Consider the following 15,642-nt stretch of genomic DNA (forward strand, 5'->3'; position numbering starts at 1 on the left):
TTTCTCTCTCTCTCTTTTTTTTTTCCTTTTTTGGTTTTGATATTAGAATGATGTTGGCTTCATAGAGAGTTTGGTAGAATTCTTGCCATTTGTATTTTATGGAAAAGTTTAAGATGCATTGGTGTTAGTTTTTCCTTGAAGGTCTAGCAAAATAATCCAGTGAATCTGTCATGGCCTGGACTATTTTTGTGGGGGGGAGATTACTTATACTGCTTGTACCTCTGTATTTGTTACAGCTTTATTTAAATGGTTTACCTCATCTTGATATAATTTTGGTAGGTTATATGAATCTAGGAAATCATCCATTTCTTTTAGATTTTCAAAATTAGAGGAGTATATATTCTTAAAGGTATGTCCTTCTGATTTTCTGTATTTCTTTGGTATCTGTTGTAATGGTACCTTTTTCATCTCTGATTTTTATTCATTTGTATCTCTTCTCTCTTCTGGTCAGATTTGCAAAGGGTTTATCAATCTTGTTTATCCTTTCAAAGAACCAACTTTGTTTTGTTGATTCTTTGGATTGTTTCTTTGGTTTCTATTTCATTAAGTTCTGTAATTTTTATTATTTCTTTCCATCTACTGAGTTTTGGCTTGCCTTGTTCTTTTTTTTCCTTTGAAATAGGGTCTTACTCTAGCTCACGCTGACCTGGAATTCACTATGTAGTCTCAGGATGGCCTTGAACTCACAGAGAGCCTTCTACCACTGCCTCCCAAGTGCTAGGATTAAAGGTGTGTGCCACCTCGCTTGGCTCTTATTCTTCTTTTTCCAAGGACTTAAGGTGGGACATTAAGTTGTTTACTTGCAACCTTTCTAATTTCTTTTTTTTTAATTTAATTTTTATTAACATTTTCCATGATTATAAAAAAAAATCCCATGGTAATTCCCTCCCTGCCCTCCCTAATTTCTTAATATAGGCATGTAAAGCTGTAAATTTCCCTCTTGGGACTGCCTTCATTGTGCTCCCAAGGTTTTGGTATGTTGTGTTCTCAGTATCTTTTGATTCTATGAATTTTTTGATTTCCTTTTTTATTTCTTCAATGACATTCATCATTCAGTAGTGTACTGTTTAGTCTCTATGAATTTGTGTATGCTCTGTAGTTTTTCTTGTTGCTGATTTGTAGTTTAATTCCACTATGATTAGGTAGAATACAAGGAATTATTTCAATTTTCCTGTATTTGTTAAGATTTGCTTTATGTCCTAATATATGATCTATTTTAGGGAATTTTCCATGTGCTGCTGAGAAAAATGTGTATTCTGCAGTATTTCATGAAATGTTCTGTTTATATCTGTTAGCTATGACATTATTTAATCCAGATGTCTCTTTATTTATTGCGGGTATGGCCTGTCAATTGATGAGAGTGGAGTATTGAAATTACCCATGACAATTGTGCTTTGTGTTATCTGTGACCTTATTTTTAATAATATTTCCCCCCTAGGCTATTTTGGTGTGGCTCCTATGCTGTTGTCTAACCTGGAACTTCCTTGTGAAGTTTTTTGAAAACACGAGTACACAATTCTCCAGAGTCCATTATTGGTGTCTCCAGGGGTAGAACTGTAAAGTATCTTATTTTTAAGGAGCTGTCTTGTGATGCTTAGTCTTATTCAGGACTGTGTTGTTATCAAATCTTAATCTCCTGACTGTTCATATTTTCATAGCAGGTTAGTGCTCTAAGTATGTGCTTGTTGGGTAATGAAGCAGATGTTCAGAAGCTGAGGGCAATTTAGGTCTCAGGGTTGTTGAATTCCTTAGGTTGCATTGTATATGCCTTGCATGGTGATGTATGCTTGTAATCCCAGCTCTTAGAAAGTGGAAGCATAGAGAATTTTGAGTTCAGTGTTAGCCTTGGCTGCAGATTGAATTCAATGCTAGCCTGGCTACCTGAGGCCTTGGGTCAAGTCCTACCCCTCCTAAAAATGCAGCATAGGACTATGCTATGGCCAGAAAGGACCCAGCAAGCATATAGCTTGCTGCCTAGGGTTATCTTAGCTGATTTTATTGATAGTTACTGAGGTGTGGGATTTGAGAAACACAAATCTAGAAATTCCGTGGTTATCTTTGCAATATTTTATTGTCCATGTGATGTTCACTCCATACAATTCATTTTTCTAGTGAAGATGATGTACTGAGACATAACAATTTCCTAGACTTTTGCATTTGTCAAGTGGGGATTGTAAATTGGGTGTGTTCAAAGATCCAGAAAGGGTGGCTGATTTAACATTTATTTAAATATTTTTCTTTTTATTCCTTCCCTCCTTTGCTTTCTGTAGCAGTAATTTTTTTCCTTCAGATATTTTTTCTGTTTACAGAGGGCAAATGAAACTATAACAGATTATTATTACTATGTTGATGATGATTTTTGGGTATTTCAAGGTAGGTTCTCCCTCTAGACTAGGCTGACCTGGAATTCATTATGTAGTCTCAGGCTAGCATTAAACTCACAGCAATTCTCCTGCCTCTACTGGTATTAAAGATGTACACTGCCATGCTCGGCTGATTTTTTTTTTCGATTTTTCGAGGTAGGGTCTCACTTTAGCTAAGGCTGACCTCTCTATGTAGTCTCAGGGTGGCCTCGAACTCATGATAATCTTCCTACCTCTGCCTGCCAAGTGCTGGGATTAAAGGCGTGCGCCACCATGCCCGACATTGACTCTCATTTTCAAATAAACTTCAAACACAGATTTAAGACTAGACTATAGAAATTGTTCTTTTAAGGGTCAGGTAATTTTCTGCTATTGTACATTGAAAACATCTGTATATAGTACTAAAGGAATGCATATAGCTGTGTTCCAATAAAGCTGTATGTACAAAAATAAGTGGTAGCATAGATACAGGGGTGGACAGTTATTGTTTATCCCTAGGCTATGAAAAAAACTGATCTTAAAATGAAATGGTATTCATAAATATGAAGGAGTATAACAATGGTGTCTAAGTTACTGAACATTGTATGAAAGATGCCTGTTAGTCTGTCATCAGCTTTTACCCTTCCAGACATACTGTGCACTCTTATTTTTGAATTAATTTTTTTATTAGCTCACAAATAATTAGGCTTTGTTATGATTTTTTTTTCATGGTTTCTTTTGTTTTATACTTAATACACCTTTTTTTTTGGCTGCCTGTCAGCTCCCTGTTCCTTAACAATGCCTTTTACCACTTCATTTGCTTAGAATGAAGTTTTGACACTTCCTGGCGTGTTGTTTTCCTGAATGCCTATGTTAGAGTTCTGTAGAGGAACAGAACCTTTACAGTGAATATATATTATAAGTATATATTGTATTGGGTCATATGACATGACTAGGTAGTCCAACAATGACAGGCTTGAAAGTCGGAGAACTTGGTAGTACCTCAGCAGTTCCAATCTGGCACTGAAGGCCTATAGGATTCCTGGAGAGCCACTTGTCTTCAGTTTTTTTTTTTTTTTAAATTTTTTTTTGGTTTATTTTTATTTATTTATTTGAGAGCGACAGACAGAGAAAGAGGCAGAGAGAGAGAGAGAGAGAGAGAGAGAGAGAGAGAGAGAGAGAGAATGGGTGTGCCAGGGCTTCCAGCCACTGCAGACAAATTCCAGATTCATGCACCCCCTTGTGCATCTGGCTAACGTGGGTCCTGGGGAATCGAGCCTTGAACCAGGGTCCTTAGGCTTCACAAGCAAGCGCTTAATCACTAAGCCATCTCTCCAGCCCTTGTCTTCAGTTTTTGCTGGACGGCTAAAGAACCTACATTCCTATATTAGCCAAAGATGTCAGCAGCAGGGTAGATATACTTATCAGCCAGGAGCAAGGGCAGACTGGTAAACATGTCACTTTTTCCTGGAATCGCTTTGTGTGTAGGTTGTTACTGGAAGGACTGTCCTCCTCAGTTAATCCTTCCTAGAAATGCCTGCAGTGTCTTAAGTGTCTTACTTGATTCTTGATCCATTAAATTTAACAATGGAGATTTACCATCATGGTGCTCTTTGTGCAGAGTAACTTCTGTATACATTTACTTTATACAGATGTTAATCTTATGTTGTCATCACTTCTTGCTTTGGTTAAATGTCTCCCACATCATCCAATCTTACTTTCTTGAAGGCCATACTCCACATAGTAGTTACAGTGATCTTTAGTGATCTCTCTCTCTCTCTCTCTCTCTCACACACACATATATATATAAAATCATCATTTCATCACATACCATTTTTTATTGGTAAACTCCAGCTATATTCACAGGTATCTCCTCAGAAATATCACATTATTTCTACTTTTTAAGAACTTTTATTGACAACCTTCATAGGTATACACAATGCACCCTGATCATAATATCTTCCACCATCCTCCTTTGTTCCTCCTCCTATATTCCCCTGTACTGAATCCCTTCTTTCCAGATACTCTTATCTTCAATTTTGATGTCATCATTTTTTTCCACCCTCATATTACACAGATCTTGTATAGGTACCATAAGGCACTTCTGAGTTAATAATAGATGCACTAGCTGGCCACTTTTGTGCCTGGAAGACAGCATTCGAAAGTACTCCTCCCCATCCTTTCGCATTTACTTTCTTTATACCACCTCTTCTGCAATGACCCTGAGCCTTGCATTCCTCCTTCTAAATGGCTGTGTGCTTAAAACTCTTTTCTGCATGCTGTTCACATAGTTGGTTCCTACTCCATTCTCTAGGGACAGACTTTCCATTCTAAAGCAGTTCTTATCCTCTTCACTTAATCATTGACATAGCATTTTTGTCACATTCTTAAGAATAGGAAGCATAGCTTTCTTAAATCATTGCATAGCCAAGGCCTGGCAAGTGCTTAGTACATGGAAGGTATTTCCTAAGTATTTGTTGAATAAATATACTTTTTGCACCTTTTTATTGACAATTCTCTTCCATTTACATAATGTACTTTGAACATAATTTCCTCCTATTATGCTCTTCTTCCTTCATTCCCTTTCCACCAAACTTCTTTCCATAGTCCCTCTTCTATTTAACATGCTAATGGGTCTAATATTATGCCGGTCTTCTGCAGGTTATGACAGCACTGTGAGATGAGGAATGCAGTGACATTTTGTGTCTATAATACAGCGTTCCAAAATACTCTTCCCCATCCAGACTCTTAGAATCTTTCTGCCCCTCTTCCTCAATGGTCCCTGAGGCTTAGAGGGTATAATAGAGATATCTCATTGAGTAATGAACACTCCATTGTCACTTCTTCTCAGCACATTAATGAGTTTTGATTCTTACCATCTATTTTGAATTTCTGCCATCTGAAAAGAGAAACTTCTCTAACCAAAAGTGAGAGTATCACTAATATATGGGCATAAATAAATATAATATGTTGAGGGAAATTTGAAGGGCACAGTATATCCATTTAGCCACTGAAGAGTGGTTAACCCCCTTCCAACAAGGGCTTATGACCTTCCCAGCATAGGCTTGAATTCCCCCTATGAAGCAGGCCTTTGATCCAGTCAGAGGGCAGTTGTGTATCCCCATAACATACATGCCACTGTTAAACTAATAGGCACATCTTGCTGGCTGATCAGTTGTGCAGTTTGCAGGACCCACTGTTAGTTAAGACCATTGATGACTTTTCTCCTCCAGCAGGCTGCAATAACATTTTCCAGCACTGTGACAGCTAGTCAGCAGGGAGGAGGCTTCTAACTCGGCTTTAGTTTGTACATTCTTTGGCTTTTCAGGCAAGTGCCTTAACTGCCAAGCCATCTTTCCAACCACCCCCCTTTTTTTTGAGGTAGAATCATCTTGCTCCAGCCCAGGCTGACCTGACCTGGAATTCACTATGTAGTCTCAGGATGGCTTTGAATCATGGTGATCCTCCTACCTCTGCCTCCTGAGTGCTGAGATTAAAGGTATTGCACTAACATGCCCAGCCTACAATAGACCACTTCTTGATCTTTCTTCTGCAAAAGACTTTGTGGTTTCTATGTTGATATGAAAATCTAAAAAGACAGTATTGTAAATATTGAATTAAAAACATATTAAGTTCATGTGGTATTATTCATTATATTCATTTTGTATGCATTATAAATGGAAAAATGCTAGGGCTAACTTTTTTTTTTCTTATTTGAGAGAGAGAGAGAGAAATAGTCAGGGGGAGAGAGAGAGAGAATGAGTGTGCCAGGGCCTCCAGCGAGCCGCTGCAAACAAACTCCAGGTGTGTGTGTCCCCTTATGCATCTGGCTTACCTGGCTCCTGGGAAATTGAACCTGAGTTCTTTGGCTTTGTAGGCAAGCGCTCCCTTTCCCCCCCTTCCCCCCCCCCCCCCCAGGTAGGGTCTCACTGGAGCCCAGACTGACCTGGAATTCACTTTGTAGTTTCAGGGTGGCCTTGAACTCATGGAGATCCTCCTACCTCTGCCACCATGACCATGGCTAACTTTTAAATAGGTAGAGTTAGCTCGTAATTCTTCTAGAGGCCTGAATAATAATTTCTCTCTTCTTTTCCTTCTAAAAACCAGAATCCTAGTAAGGAATGTGAGCCTTATCGAAGAAATGAAGACAAACCAATTGCTCCTTGTGGAGCTATTGCCAACAGCATGTTTAATGGTATGATGTATACATGAACATTGCTATAGATAATTAGGGCAGTTTGCATAATTTATTTGCAAATGGATTTGATAGTCTAATAAATATGAGTGAAATTGAGAAATTCAACTTTAAATATTTAATTAGATATTGAATGGGGTTTTGGTGCTTTATTACTTCATTTTGAACAATCTTGATTTTATTTTTTATTCCTTGGTTTTTTCCAAGATAGGGTCTCACTCTAGCCCAGGCTCATCTGGAACTAACTCTAGTCCCAGTTTGGCCTCTTAACTTACAGCAATCCTCCTACCTTTGCCTCTCGAGCACTGAGATTAGAGGTGTGCCACCACACCTGGCTAAACAATCTTTTTTAAAAAAGGTATATTATGTACTTATTTATTTGCAAGCAGAGGAGTGTGGGATGGATATGCCAGGGTCTCTTGCAGCTGTAAAGAAACTGTAGATGCATGCATCTTTGTACATGTGACTTTACATGGGTACTGGGGAATTGAACCCAGGGCATAAGGCTTTACAAGCAGGTGCCCTTTACCACTAAACCATCTCTCTAGTCCAGTTTTGAACATCTTATATTTGAGAATGGATTTTTGTCTCTGAGAAGAAACATGGATATTTTGCTTATCTTCCTAGTTCATATGAAAAAATAAAAGCCAGTACTTCAAGTATTATACAATTCAAAGGAGTCATAGATGGTTATTTAGAAAAGCATTATCTGATAGAATATAATGTGAACCATGAATGCAAAAGTTTTAAAATTTCTTTTTCAATGTGAGCTTTACTATATGAACATATTACGTATTGGTCATATTCCCCTCAGGTGATATGCTTAGGTTCCTTCTTAAAAAAATATTTATTTCCATGTGTGTTTGTAGGGGGGTGCACATGCATGTGCACATGTTTCTTGCTGCTGCAGTTGAATGCCTATTTGGCTTTATGTGGGTGGCTGGAAAATTGAACCCAAGCTTGTAGGCTTTGGACGCAAGTGCCTTTAGCTGCTGGGCCCTCTTGCTAGGCCCCAATTTTAAATTTGCTAATAGTTACATGAAAAACACTTGAAAGCCACAGTAAAACTAATTTTATTAATCTATTTCACTTAACCCAGTGTGCCCCAAATAGTATCATTGTATCATATAATAGTATATAAAAGTTATTGAAGTATTTTGTGTGATTTCATACTATGTCAGTAATATCTGATATGTATTATACATTTATAGGCTATGCTTATTTGTGCTAACCATATTCCAAGGGCTCAGTAGCCATGTATGGTTACTGTGTGCAGAAAATGAGTAAGCCAGGAACTGTTAAGAAAGTAATAGTACTTTAAAATGGAATATTTACCTTGCAATTTTATCTGTGTTGATATTAAAATACTTGGCCTTATCTCATACCAGCTAGTCATTTAGGAAAGTGACCTAGATATGGAATGAACAGAGAAGTCCATTCATAATTATCAAGTTCACATCTGTATTAAAAGTAAATGTTCAGGCTAGGTGTGGTGGTGCACACCTTTAATCCCAGCACTTGGGAGGCAGAAGTAGAATGATCACTTTAAGTCGGAGGCCAACCTGGGACTGCAGAATGAGTTCTTTGTTAGCCTTGGGGGGATGGGGGGAAAGAAGAGTAAATGTTCATCCTCTGCTTTTACTGTCATAGTTGATTTTTTAGAAGTAAATCCCAGATCCTCATTTCTCATAGAGTAAAGCAAATGCTGTGGAGTTATAGTCATGTCAATAATAGTTTTCTTTTCTTATATTTAGATACATTAGAATTATTCCTGGTTGCCAATGAATCTGATCCCACACCTGTGCCTATTCCTTTGAAAAGGAAAGGTATTGCTTGGTGGACAGATAAAAATGTGAAATTCAGAAATCCCCCTGGAGGAGGAAGCTTGGAAGAACGATTTAAAGGTAAAACATTAAACATATCCCCATCTCCAAATGCTACTAGTTTCAAAGAAATAGTTTATATTTTGTTTTCATTTTTTTAAAAAATATTTGTTTATTAACTTATTTGAGAGAGGAGACTGATAAAGAGAGAATAGGTGCATCAGGGCCTCCAGCCACTGCAGAGAACTCCACATGCATGTGCCACCTTGTGCATCTGGCTTATGTGGGTCCTGGGAAATTAAACCTGGTGCCTAGAGCTTCATAGGCAAGTGCTTTAACTGCTAAGCCATTTCTCTAGCCCTCAAATTTTGTTTTTAAAGTCTTAAAAGCTTTTCTTTTAAAAAATATTTTTTGCATTAGAAAGTGGTAGATACATACAGAGAAAATGGACGTGTCACAACTTCTAGTCACTGCAAACAAACTCCAAACACATGCACCACCTTGTGCATGGGCTTATATGGGTACTGGGGAATCAGACCTGGCTTGTTAGGCTTTACAATCAAGTGCCTTAATTGCTAAGCCATCTTTCCAGCCCTTTTTATTTGTATTTATTTTTTAATTTTGGGTTTTTCTTTTTTTGGGGAGGGGGTAGAGTTAGTTTCACTGTAGCCCAGGCTGATCTGGAATTCACTATGTAATCTCATGGAGGCCTTGAATTCACAACAGTCCTCCTACCTCTGCCTCCCGAGTGTTGGGATTAAAGGCATGCACCACCACTCCTGGCAAAAGCTTTCTTATTTTTTAAAATTATTTATTTATTTAAGGGGTCGGGCATGGTGGTGCATGCCTTCAATCCCAGCACCTGGGTGGCAGAGGTAAGGAGGATCACTGTGAGTTTGAGGCTGCCCTGAGATTAGAGTGAATTCCAGGTCAGCCTGGGCAAGAGTGAGACCCTACCTTGAAAAACCAAAAAACAAATTAAAAAATTATTTACTTGAGAGCAAAAAGACAGATATACCAAGGGAGGAGAGAGAATGAATATGGGCATGCCAGGAACTCTTGCTGCTGCAAATAAAGTCTAGTTACATGTGCCACTTTGCTCATCCATCTTTATGTGGGCACTGGGGAATCAAATAAGCTTTGCAAACAAGTGCCTTTAACCACTAAAAAATATTACCAGTGCCAAAACTTTGTTTCTTAATGTTTTTTTTCTTTCCTCAATTTCATACTAAGTTAAGTAAATGTTTTTATATATTAACTATTTGAAAGGATATGTAAACTTTTAATAGTGAATCCAATTCTCTGATGTTTCTTCTCCTATTTTTAAAGGTCATAAGAAATATTTTATAAAGTATTAAAAGTAGGGAGGGGAACCAATATATTGTTTTCTGTTGCCAAGGCTCACAGGAAGAGAGAGTTTAGTTACCATTCAGTATCTAACCTCTTAGTTTTGCATGTGATGTTCAAATGCCATGTTGCCTAGACTGGCTTTGAACTTCTTGTCTTGAGCTCTCAAGTAGTTGGGATTACACACCACTGCACTCAATTTAGATGCGTTTTTGAAAAGAAAAAGATATGCTTCCCCCACCTCCCAAGAATCATTTCATACCTCTAGGCGCTTGCAGTATTCCTGAAGCCGAGGCTTACTTATGATCTTAGCACAGCCAGTTGTGTTGTGTACCTCTTTGTTTTAGTCCAGTGACTTTTCATTAAAACTGGGCAGAATTGAATATTACATTTCTCCACCCTTCAACCACTTTTCTTTAAGGTACAACAAAGCCAGTAAATTGGCTTAAGCCGGTTTATATGCTGGACTCTGACGAGGACAACAGTGGGTTTATAAATGAGGACTTTATTGTTTGGATGCGCACTGCAGCATTACCAACTTTTCGTAAGTTGTATCGTCTTATAGAGCGCAGAAGTGATTTTCATCCAACATTACCAGCTGGACGATACTATTTGAATATCACATACAGTATCCTTTTCTTCAGTTCTGTGTATAAATTGTTTGCACTAGAAAGGAGTCAGCATGCCCTGTCAGTTATGTGACATGGTGACATGTTCCATTATGCTTTAGTTACCTGTGTTTCACTTTATTTATTTTGTTTTTGGTGGGGTGGTGCTGGTGCTGGGGATTTGAACCTAAGGCTTCAAGCTTCTATTGCTACATGATTATAAGTCTTTAGGGGAAGGAAATATTGGGTGGTTCCTTTTAATCCTGAATGTAAAATTTTATCTTTAATATAAAAACTCCCAAATATTAACATTTTAAATACTTTTATATTTCATAACCTAAATGAGCCACAAGTGTATTGTTTTGGTATTATAGTGAATTAGCAAATGGTTAATAGGCCAATTTTTTAAAGTAAAAATTACCTTTGGGTCCTATAATCTTATACTCTTGATGTACTCAAGTGTACAACTGGCTTAATAGTGCAGACTGAAAAAGACCATGTTTAAAACTAAGCTCATTTTGTGGACACACGGACCTACTTCAGTTGCTGGCAGAATGTTACCCTGAGGGGATAGCCAAAGTAGAAGACAGCTCTGTCTCAGGTTCTAAAAAGATACATAGAATATGGTCAAATATCAACCTGTAGCCTAACCAGAACATAGTAAAGGGAAGCTGGAATACTGGAAACTTCATAATTGGCAGATATTTCCCTCCAGGAAGTCTGCAGCAGGGTCCCATGTACTGAGTAGTGCACTGACCAACAGAATGCTAGATATCTGGAAGATGGAAAAGATAGGAATTTGGGTTTAATTAAGCATTAATTGCAAAAGTGAGGTAGAAGGTGGAAACTAGGTATTAGAGTTAAGCCAGGGGCCCATATTTTTGAGGAGAGGAAGATAGTTGATTTAGTACTGATTTGGGGGGCCTGAGAAGGTGGCTCAGTGGTTCAATGTTTACTGTTTACACAGTAAGAGACCCAGTGTACCCATAATATACATAAGCATACAAACAAACATAAAATTAAAAAAAAAATACACCTGGTCCCTCAGTTGTTGGATTAAACATTAAAATCATTCCTTCCTCATGTTAAGATTGAACTTGTAGGGCTGTATCTGTGGTGATAAAGAGGTGCATTGTACCCTTCTGCAATAGGGGCTTTGTCTTTTCTACCCTAACCATTGCCAGAATCCTAAAACTGGCCCATATATAGCTAATTCATCCAATATACTGGTAGCTCCTTGCTTATTATATAAACATTTATAGACTGTTTTAGTTATCAGCTCTCTGTCAGAGCATGAGTTGTCTTTTGACCTAATGATCTGTGATGCTATGCTCAGAGAACTTGCAGTCCTATAACTACACTCTATATGCTTTTTGAATGTACCAAAATCTGATTCTTCGTTTTCTCCTGCTCCCGTGTGGGCTTCATTGTAGGGCTTCATAACTGTTCCTCTGAAGTATTTATTCATACTACGTTACTTTGCCACCTAAACCTCGTAGGCAACAAAAATCAAGCCACCCAATAAAGTGTATAAATACATCTTAATTTTATTATTTTGGAAAACATTTTGGTTTTTACTACTAGTAGTTAGCTTGCAGAATCAGGTGTGGGATAATAGCTCAGAGGTAGCATGCCTGCCCTAGGTTCCAACTTTGGTAATACACAGGAAATTTGCTGTGTTTACCTTTAAGATAATGTATTTGTGTGTGTGTACATGCACAAGGTACCTGTGTATCATAGAGTTATACAAATGAATTCGCAAATGGTAACTTTAAAATTTGCAGCGTCAAGTACCTAGAGATGAAGTCTTCCTATACTACCTTCAGATTACCCTGTGCACTCCTTTGATGGACGGAAACGGATGATCTTGAGCACAATTTCATGGATGGGAGGAAAGAATCCATTTTTGGGGATTGCTTACATCACTATTGGATCCATCTCCTTCCTTCTGGGAGTTGTACTGCTAGTGATTAATCATAAATATAGAAACAGTAGTAATACTGCTGACATTACCATTTAATTTTATATTCTGAAAACAAATCTACTGCATGTGCATCAAGGCCAGTCCTGTTCAATCTAGCTTTCAAATGCTGATGGCTGGTTAGTATGTCTTTTTGAAGTTGGCACATAATTTTTTTTAAACAGCCTTTGTTCTTCGCTTCTTACATATGAATGACTTACAAGACTATATGATGGGTATAAAAATTAGCTATATTGATCATATCAATACTGTAACTGCTAAAGTGGCATTCTAATGTTTGTTCTTCATGGGGCAGGCCGTGTGATTCATAGAGCCTCTTTCATGTGAAATGCATCTATTGCTTCAATGTTATGCTGTGTTGGTAGCATATTGACATATGATGCTGTATATGTGTGCCTGTTGAGAAAGGTATTATGAGATGTATGTGTATGACTTCCTAACCTTTCAGGATTCAGTTGCAGAAAGATTGAAGGAAAACCAAATGTAAATAAAACACTTCATCATTTTTGTGTGTCATGTGTAAAGGCTTAAAAAGTACCATTTTTGTAGAGGTGATTTATGTGTTTAGTTTTCTGTTACAGCTCTCTGTTTGGATTTGATTTCACAGGTAAGCTTAGATACTTACCTTGTCTAGCATAGAAATTAATGCTTGTTTCTTAATCTTTCAGGGATGTTCGGGATAGAAATAATAAAGATTCCTCTTTATTTGTTTAAAATGTTAATAGTGAGGAATCCTGACTTACTTGAAATGTCTTTACATGTGATATTTCCCTTGAAGCTCATACTTTGTAGGGGAAGAAAGAATGTAGGTGAGTTGGGGAAACTGCTTGGCAGATCCTCATCTGCCTCTCAGTAAGCCAGATGTACAAGCCCAGAAGAGAATATTTTCATTTTTGTAGTATTTAGCATTAAGATAATTACTTCTGCATTGGAAATACATCAAATTGTTCTTATTTGGCAACAAAGTGCTCCCCAAAATATTGAAATCATAATTTCCTCTCTATTTCATTAAATTTTTGCATACAAGTCAACTATGTGGATATGTATACACATTCATTAGTTCAAATAATGCTTTGATCCATTTTCCTAAGACATACCTTAAAAAGTGTTCTGTAAACTTCCTGCTTAAATTGTGGGAATTTTGGAATATGTACATGATAAATTATAACATATATAATTGAAGTTATTTTATTTTCTAACTGGAATTGTTTTAATATTTCTTATTGAATAAATGCTATAATTTGTTTGCTATGGAATTTATTCTTGAAGTGAGTGTAAACTTTTTTCACATGTGTAATTTTTACACTAAAATAATTCATATTTATGTAGGTGAATACTTAGTTTGTAATGATTTCCTTCAGTTATATTTGAAAAATAAAAGATCTGGGTATCAATTTAGATTAATATATGCTTTAAAAAACAAAAAATAATGCAATATTTTCACTTATAGTAGAAATGTGCCAGTTAAGTTTTATATAACATGAAATTCAGTTAATGAAACTTACAACTGATGGTGTATTTTAACTTATAAAAATATTATTTGCATCAGTTACTTGATGTGTGGCTATACTAAAATTTCTGGTTTTCTATCTAAAAATATTGTTTTGTTAGTACTTCATGATTCTGTTTATTTTGAAAATTGTCCCTCTTGCACATGTTGGTTTATTTTTGGGGCTTTCTTTTCATGAGAGGTGGCATATTTTTTCAGTCTTTCCAGAGTAAGTGTACTATTTAAGAAGGACTGTGATCCTGCATCTCTTTTTCTAAGTCAGAAACCAAAGGTCCTACTAAAGAAAAGATGGTGTCTTGAATTGAAGCTCTTATTAACAAGTTCACTGATGTTTTAAGTTCTTCCCTTTCTTCTGCCATTTGAACTCTAAGGGATTCTGGCTATTACATATGAAGAATATGGGATATTCGTATTTTAGAGATATTCATATGTTTAAGGCGACTAAGTTCTGTAGAAGGCTTGAAAAAAATGCATGAATTTTTTCCCAGTTGAAAAAGAAATTTAAGTAAAATCATAAGGAATTTCATTGAAATCATAAGGCAGATTAAGATAAACTGGAAAAAAATATAGTAATAGAGAATCATTCCACTACTAAGAGAAGAGTCAAGTGTTTATTGTTTATTGGATAGTGATAGAATTTATTTGTAACCTTGATTATATTACAAGTTAACATTCTGTTAGGAATGTTTTATATTAATAAAATGAAGAAAATTAATTGAGCCATGTTTGATAATTGAACTATGTTTTGTGTCTTGATAAAATTACAGTGCCACCTCTGTGTTGTTACTCTGGTTAACACTCAATTTTACTGCTGGATTATTGAGTCCAGATTTTAGTTTCTTTATGTGCATATTTGATAAATGTTAAACTAATCATATTTATAGTCATTGTTCACTCTGTAACAGTTTAAATCATATGATGTTTTTATATCACTGAAGAACAGCTGTTCTTACCAGGAAGTAGTGAGCTTCTTATCTGAGTTCTAGACAGACTGACTGAGATTGGTAATAAATGAAGGAGAATGTTTGGGAAATAGAGAGACCTGGATGCTGAAGCAGGCACACAGGAAATGAACACCCTGACTCACTGCAAGAGGAGCAGTAGAGAAGCACCCTTCATGGAATCATTGCCTTAGAATGACTGTGTGCTCTCTTCTCTTGTAAGGTTTTGCTCTCTGAATATGGAAACTGTAGGGTGGGTGAAGGGAATAATAGTGTTGCTATTGCAAACATTTTTGATATATAAATGCCTGTTGTAGAGTTTGGATCATCTGGTAAAGAACCCTTTTAGCCTCTGCGCCCACCAGTCAGTAAACATCAAAATCATTTCTCTTAATGTCACTTGGTGTTTCAAAATAAATATATCGTCTAAAACCAAATCAGACCATGGTGACCTTATTTGATTTTATATATCTGTAAGCTAATGCATACATAGAATAGTACTTGACTGGAATTTCCTCCAGAGGTTGGTTGGTTGTTTACCTCAGTTCATATGGATAATATGCCTTTTCAACTGTTGTTTTAGCTTTAGATGTGAACTTTGATAGTGTTACTTATCTTTCCTTCTGTAATGTCATTACCTTGGAATATTTAGTAAGTGCATCAACTATTAACTATTGCTTATATGTGACTAGAAGAACGATGTATATTATAGAGGAAAACATTATACCATGATTACATTTTCTTTTGTATAATTTAATTTTCTTCAGAATTGATAATTGCCTCATTTTTAAAATATAATTTCTGTAAACCTGACTTAATTTTTTTCCAATCTTTCTGTCATGTCTCCTCACTAGTACTGAAGTGTTTTTGTACTCAGATAACAGGTACTGGCCCT

At 36.5% G+C, this 15,642-nt stretch overlaps 1 protein-coding gene across 1 annotated transcript in view; it reads left to right on the forward strand.

The window, feature by feature from the left end:
* The window catches only part of Tmem30a (transmembrane protein 30A), a 37,121-nt gene extending 21,937 nt beyond the window's left edge, over positions 1–15,184 (forward strand). The window contains exons 4-7 of the mRNA XM_004660486.2: positions 6,450–6,537; positions 8,292–8,441; positions 10,129–10,335; positions 12,142–15,184. Of these exons, the coding sequence (XP_004660543.1) occupies positions 6,450–6,537; positions 8,292–8,441; positions 10,129–10,335; positions 12,142–12,335 (639 nt within the window). The 3' untranslated portion in view covers positions 12,336–15,184. The remainder of the gene's footprint in view (positions 1–6,449; positions 6,538–8,291; positions 8,442–10,128; positions 10,336–12,141) is intronic.
* Positions 15,185–15,642: the final 458 nt, after the last annotated feature.

The sequence above is a fragment of the Jaculus jaculus genome, chromosome 10 (assembly GCF_020740685.1).
Source record: "Jaculus jaculus isolate mJacJac1 chromosome 10, mJacJac1.mat.Y.cur, whole genome shotgun sequence".
NCBI lineage: Eukaryota > Metazoa > Chordata > Mammalia > Rodentia > Dipodidae > Jaculus > Jaculus jaculus.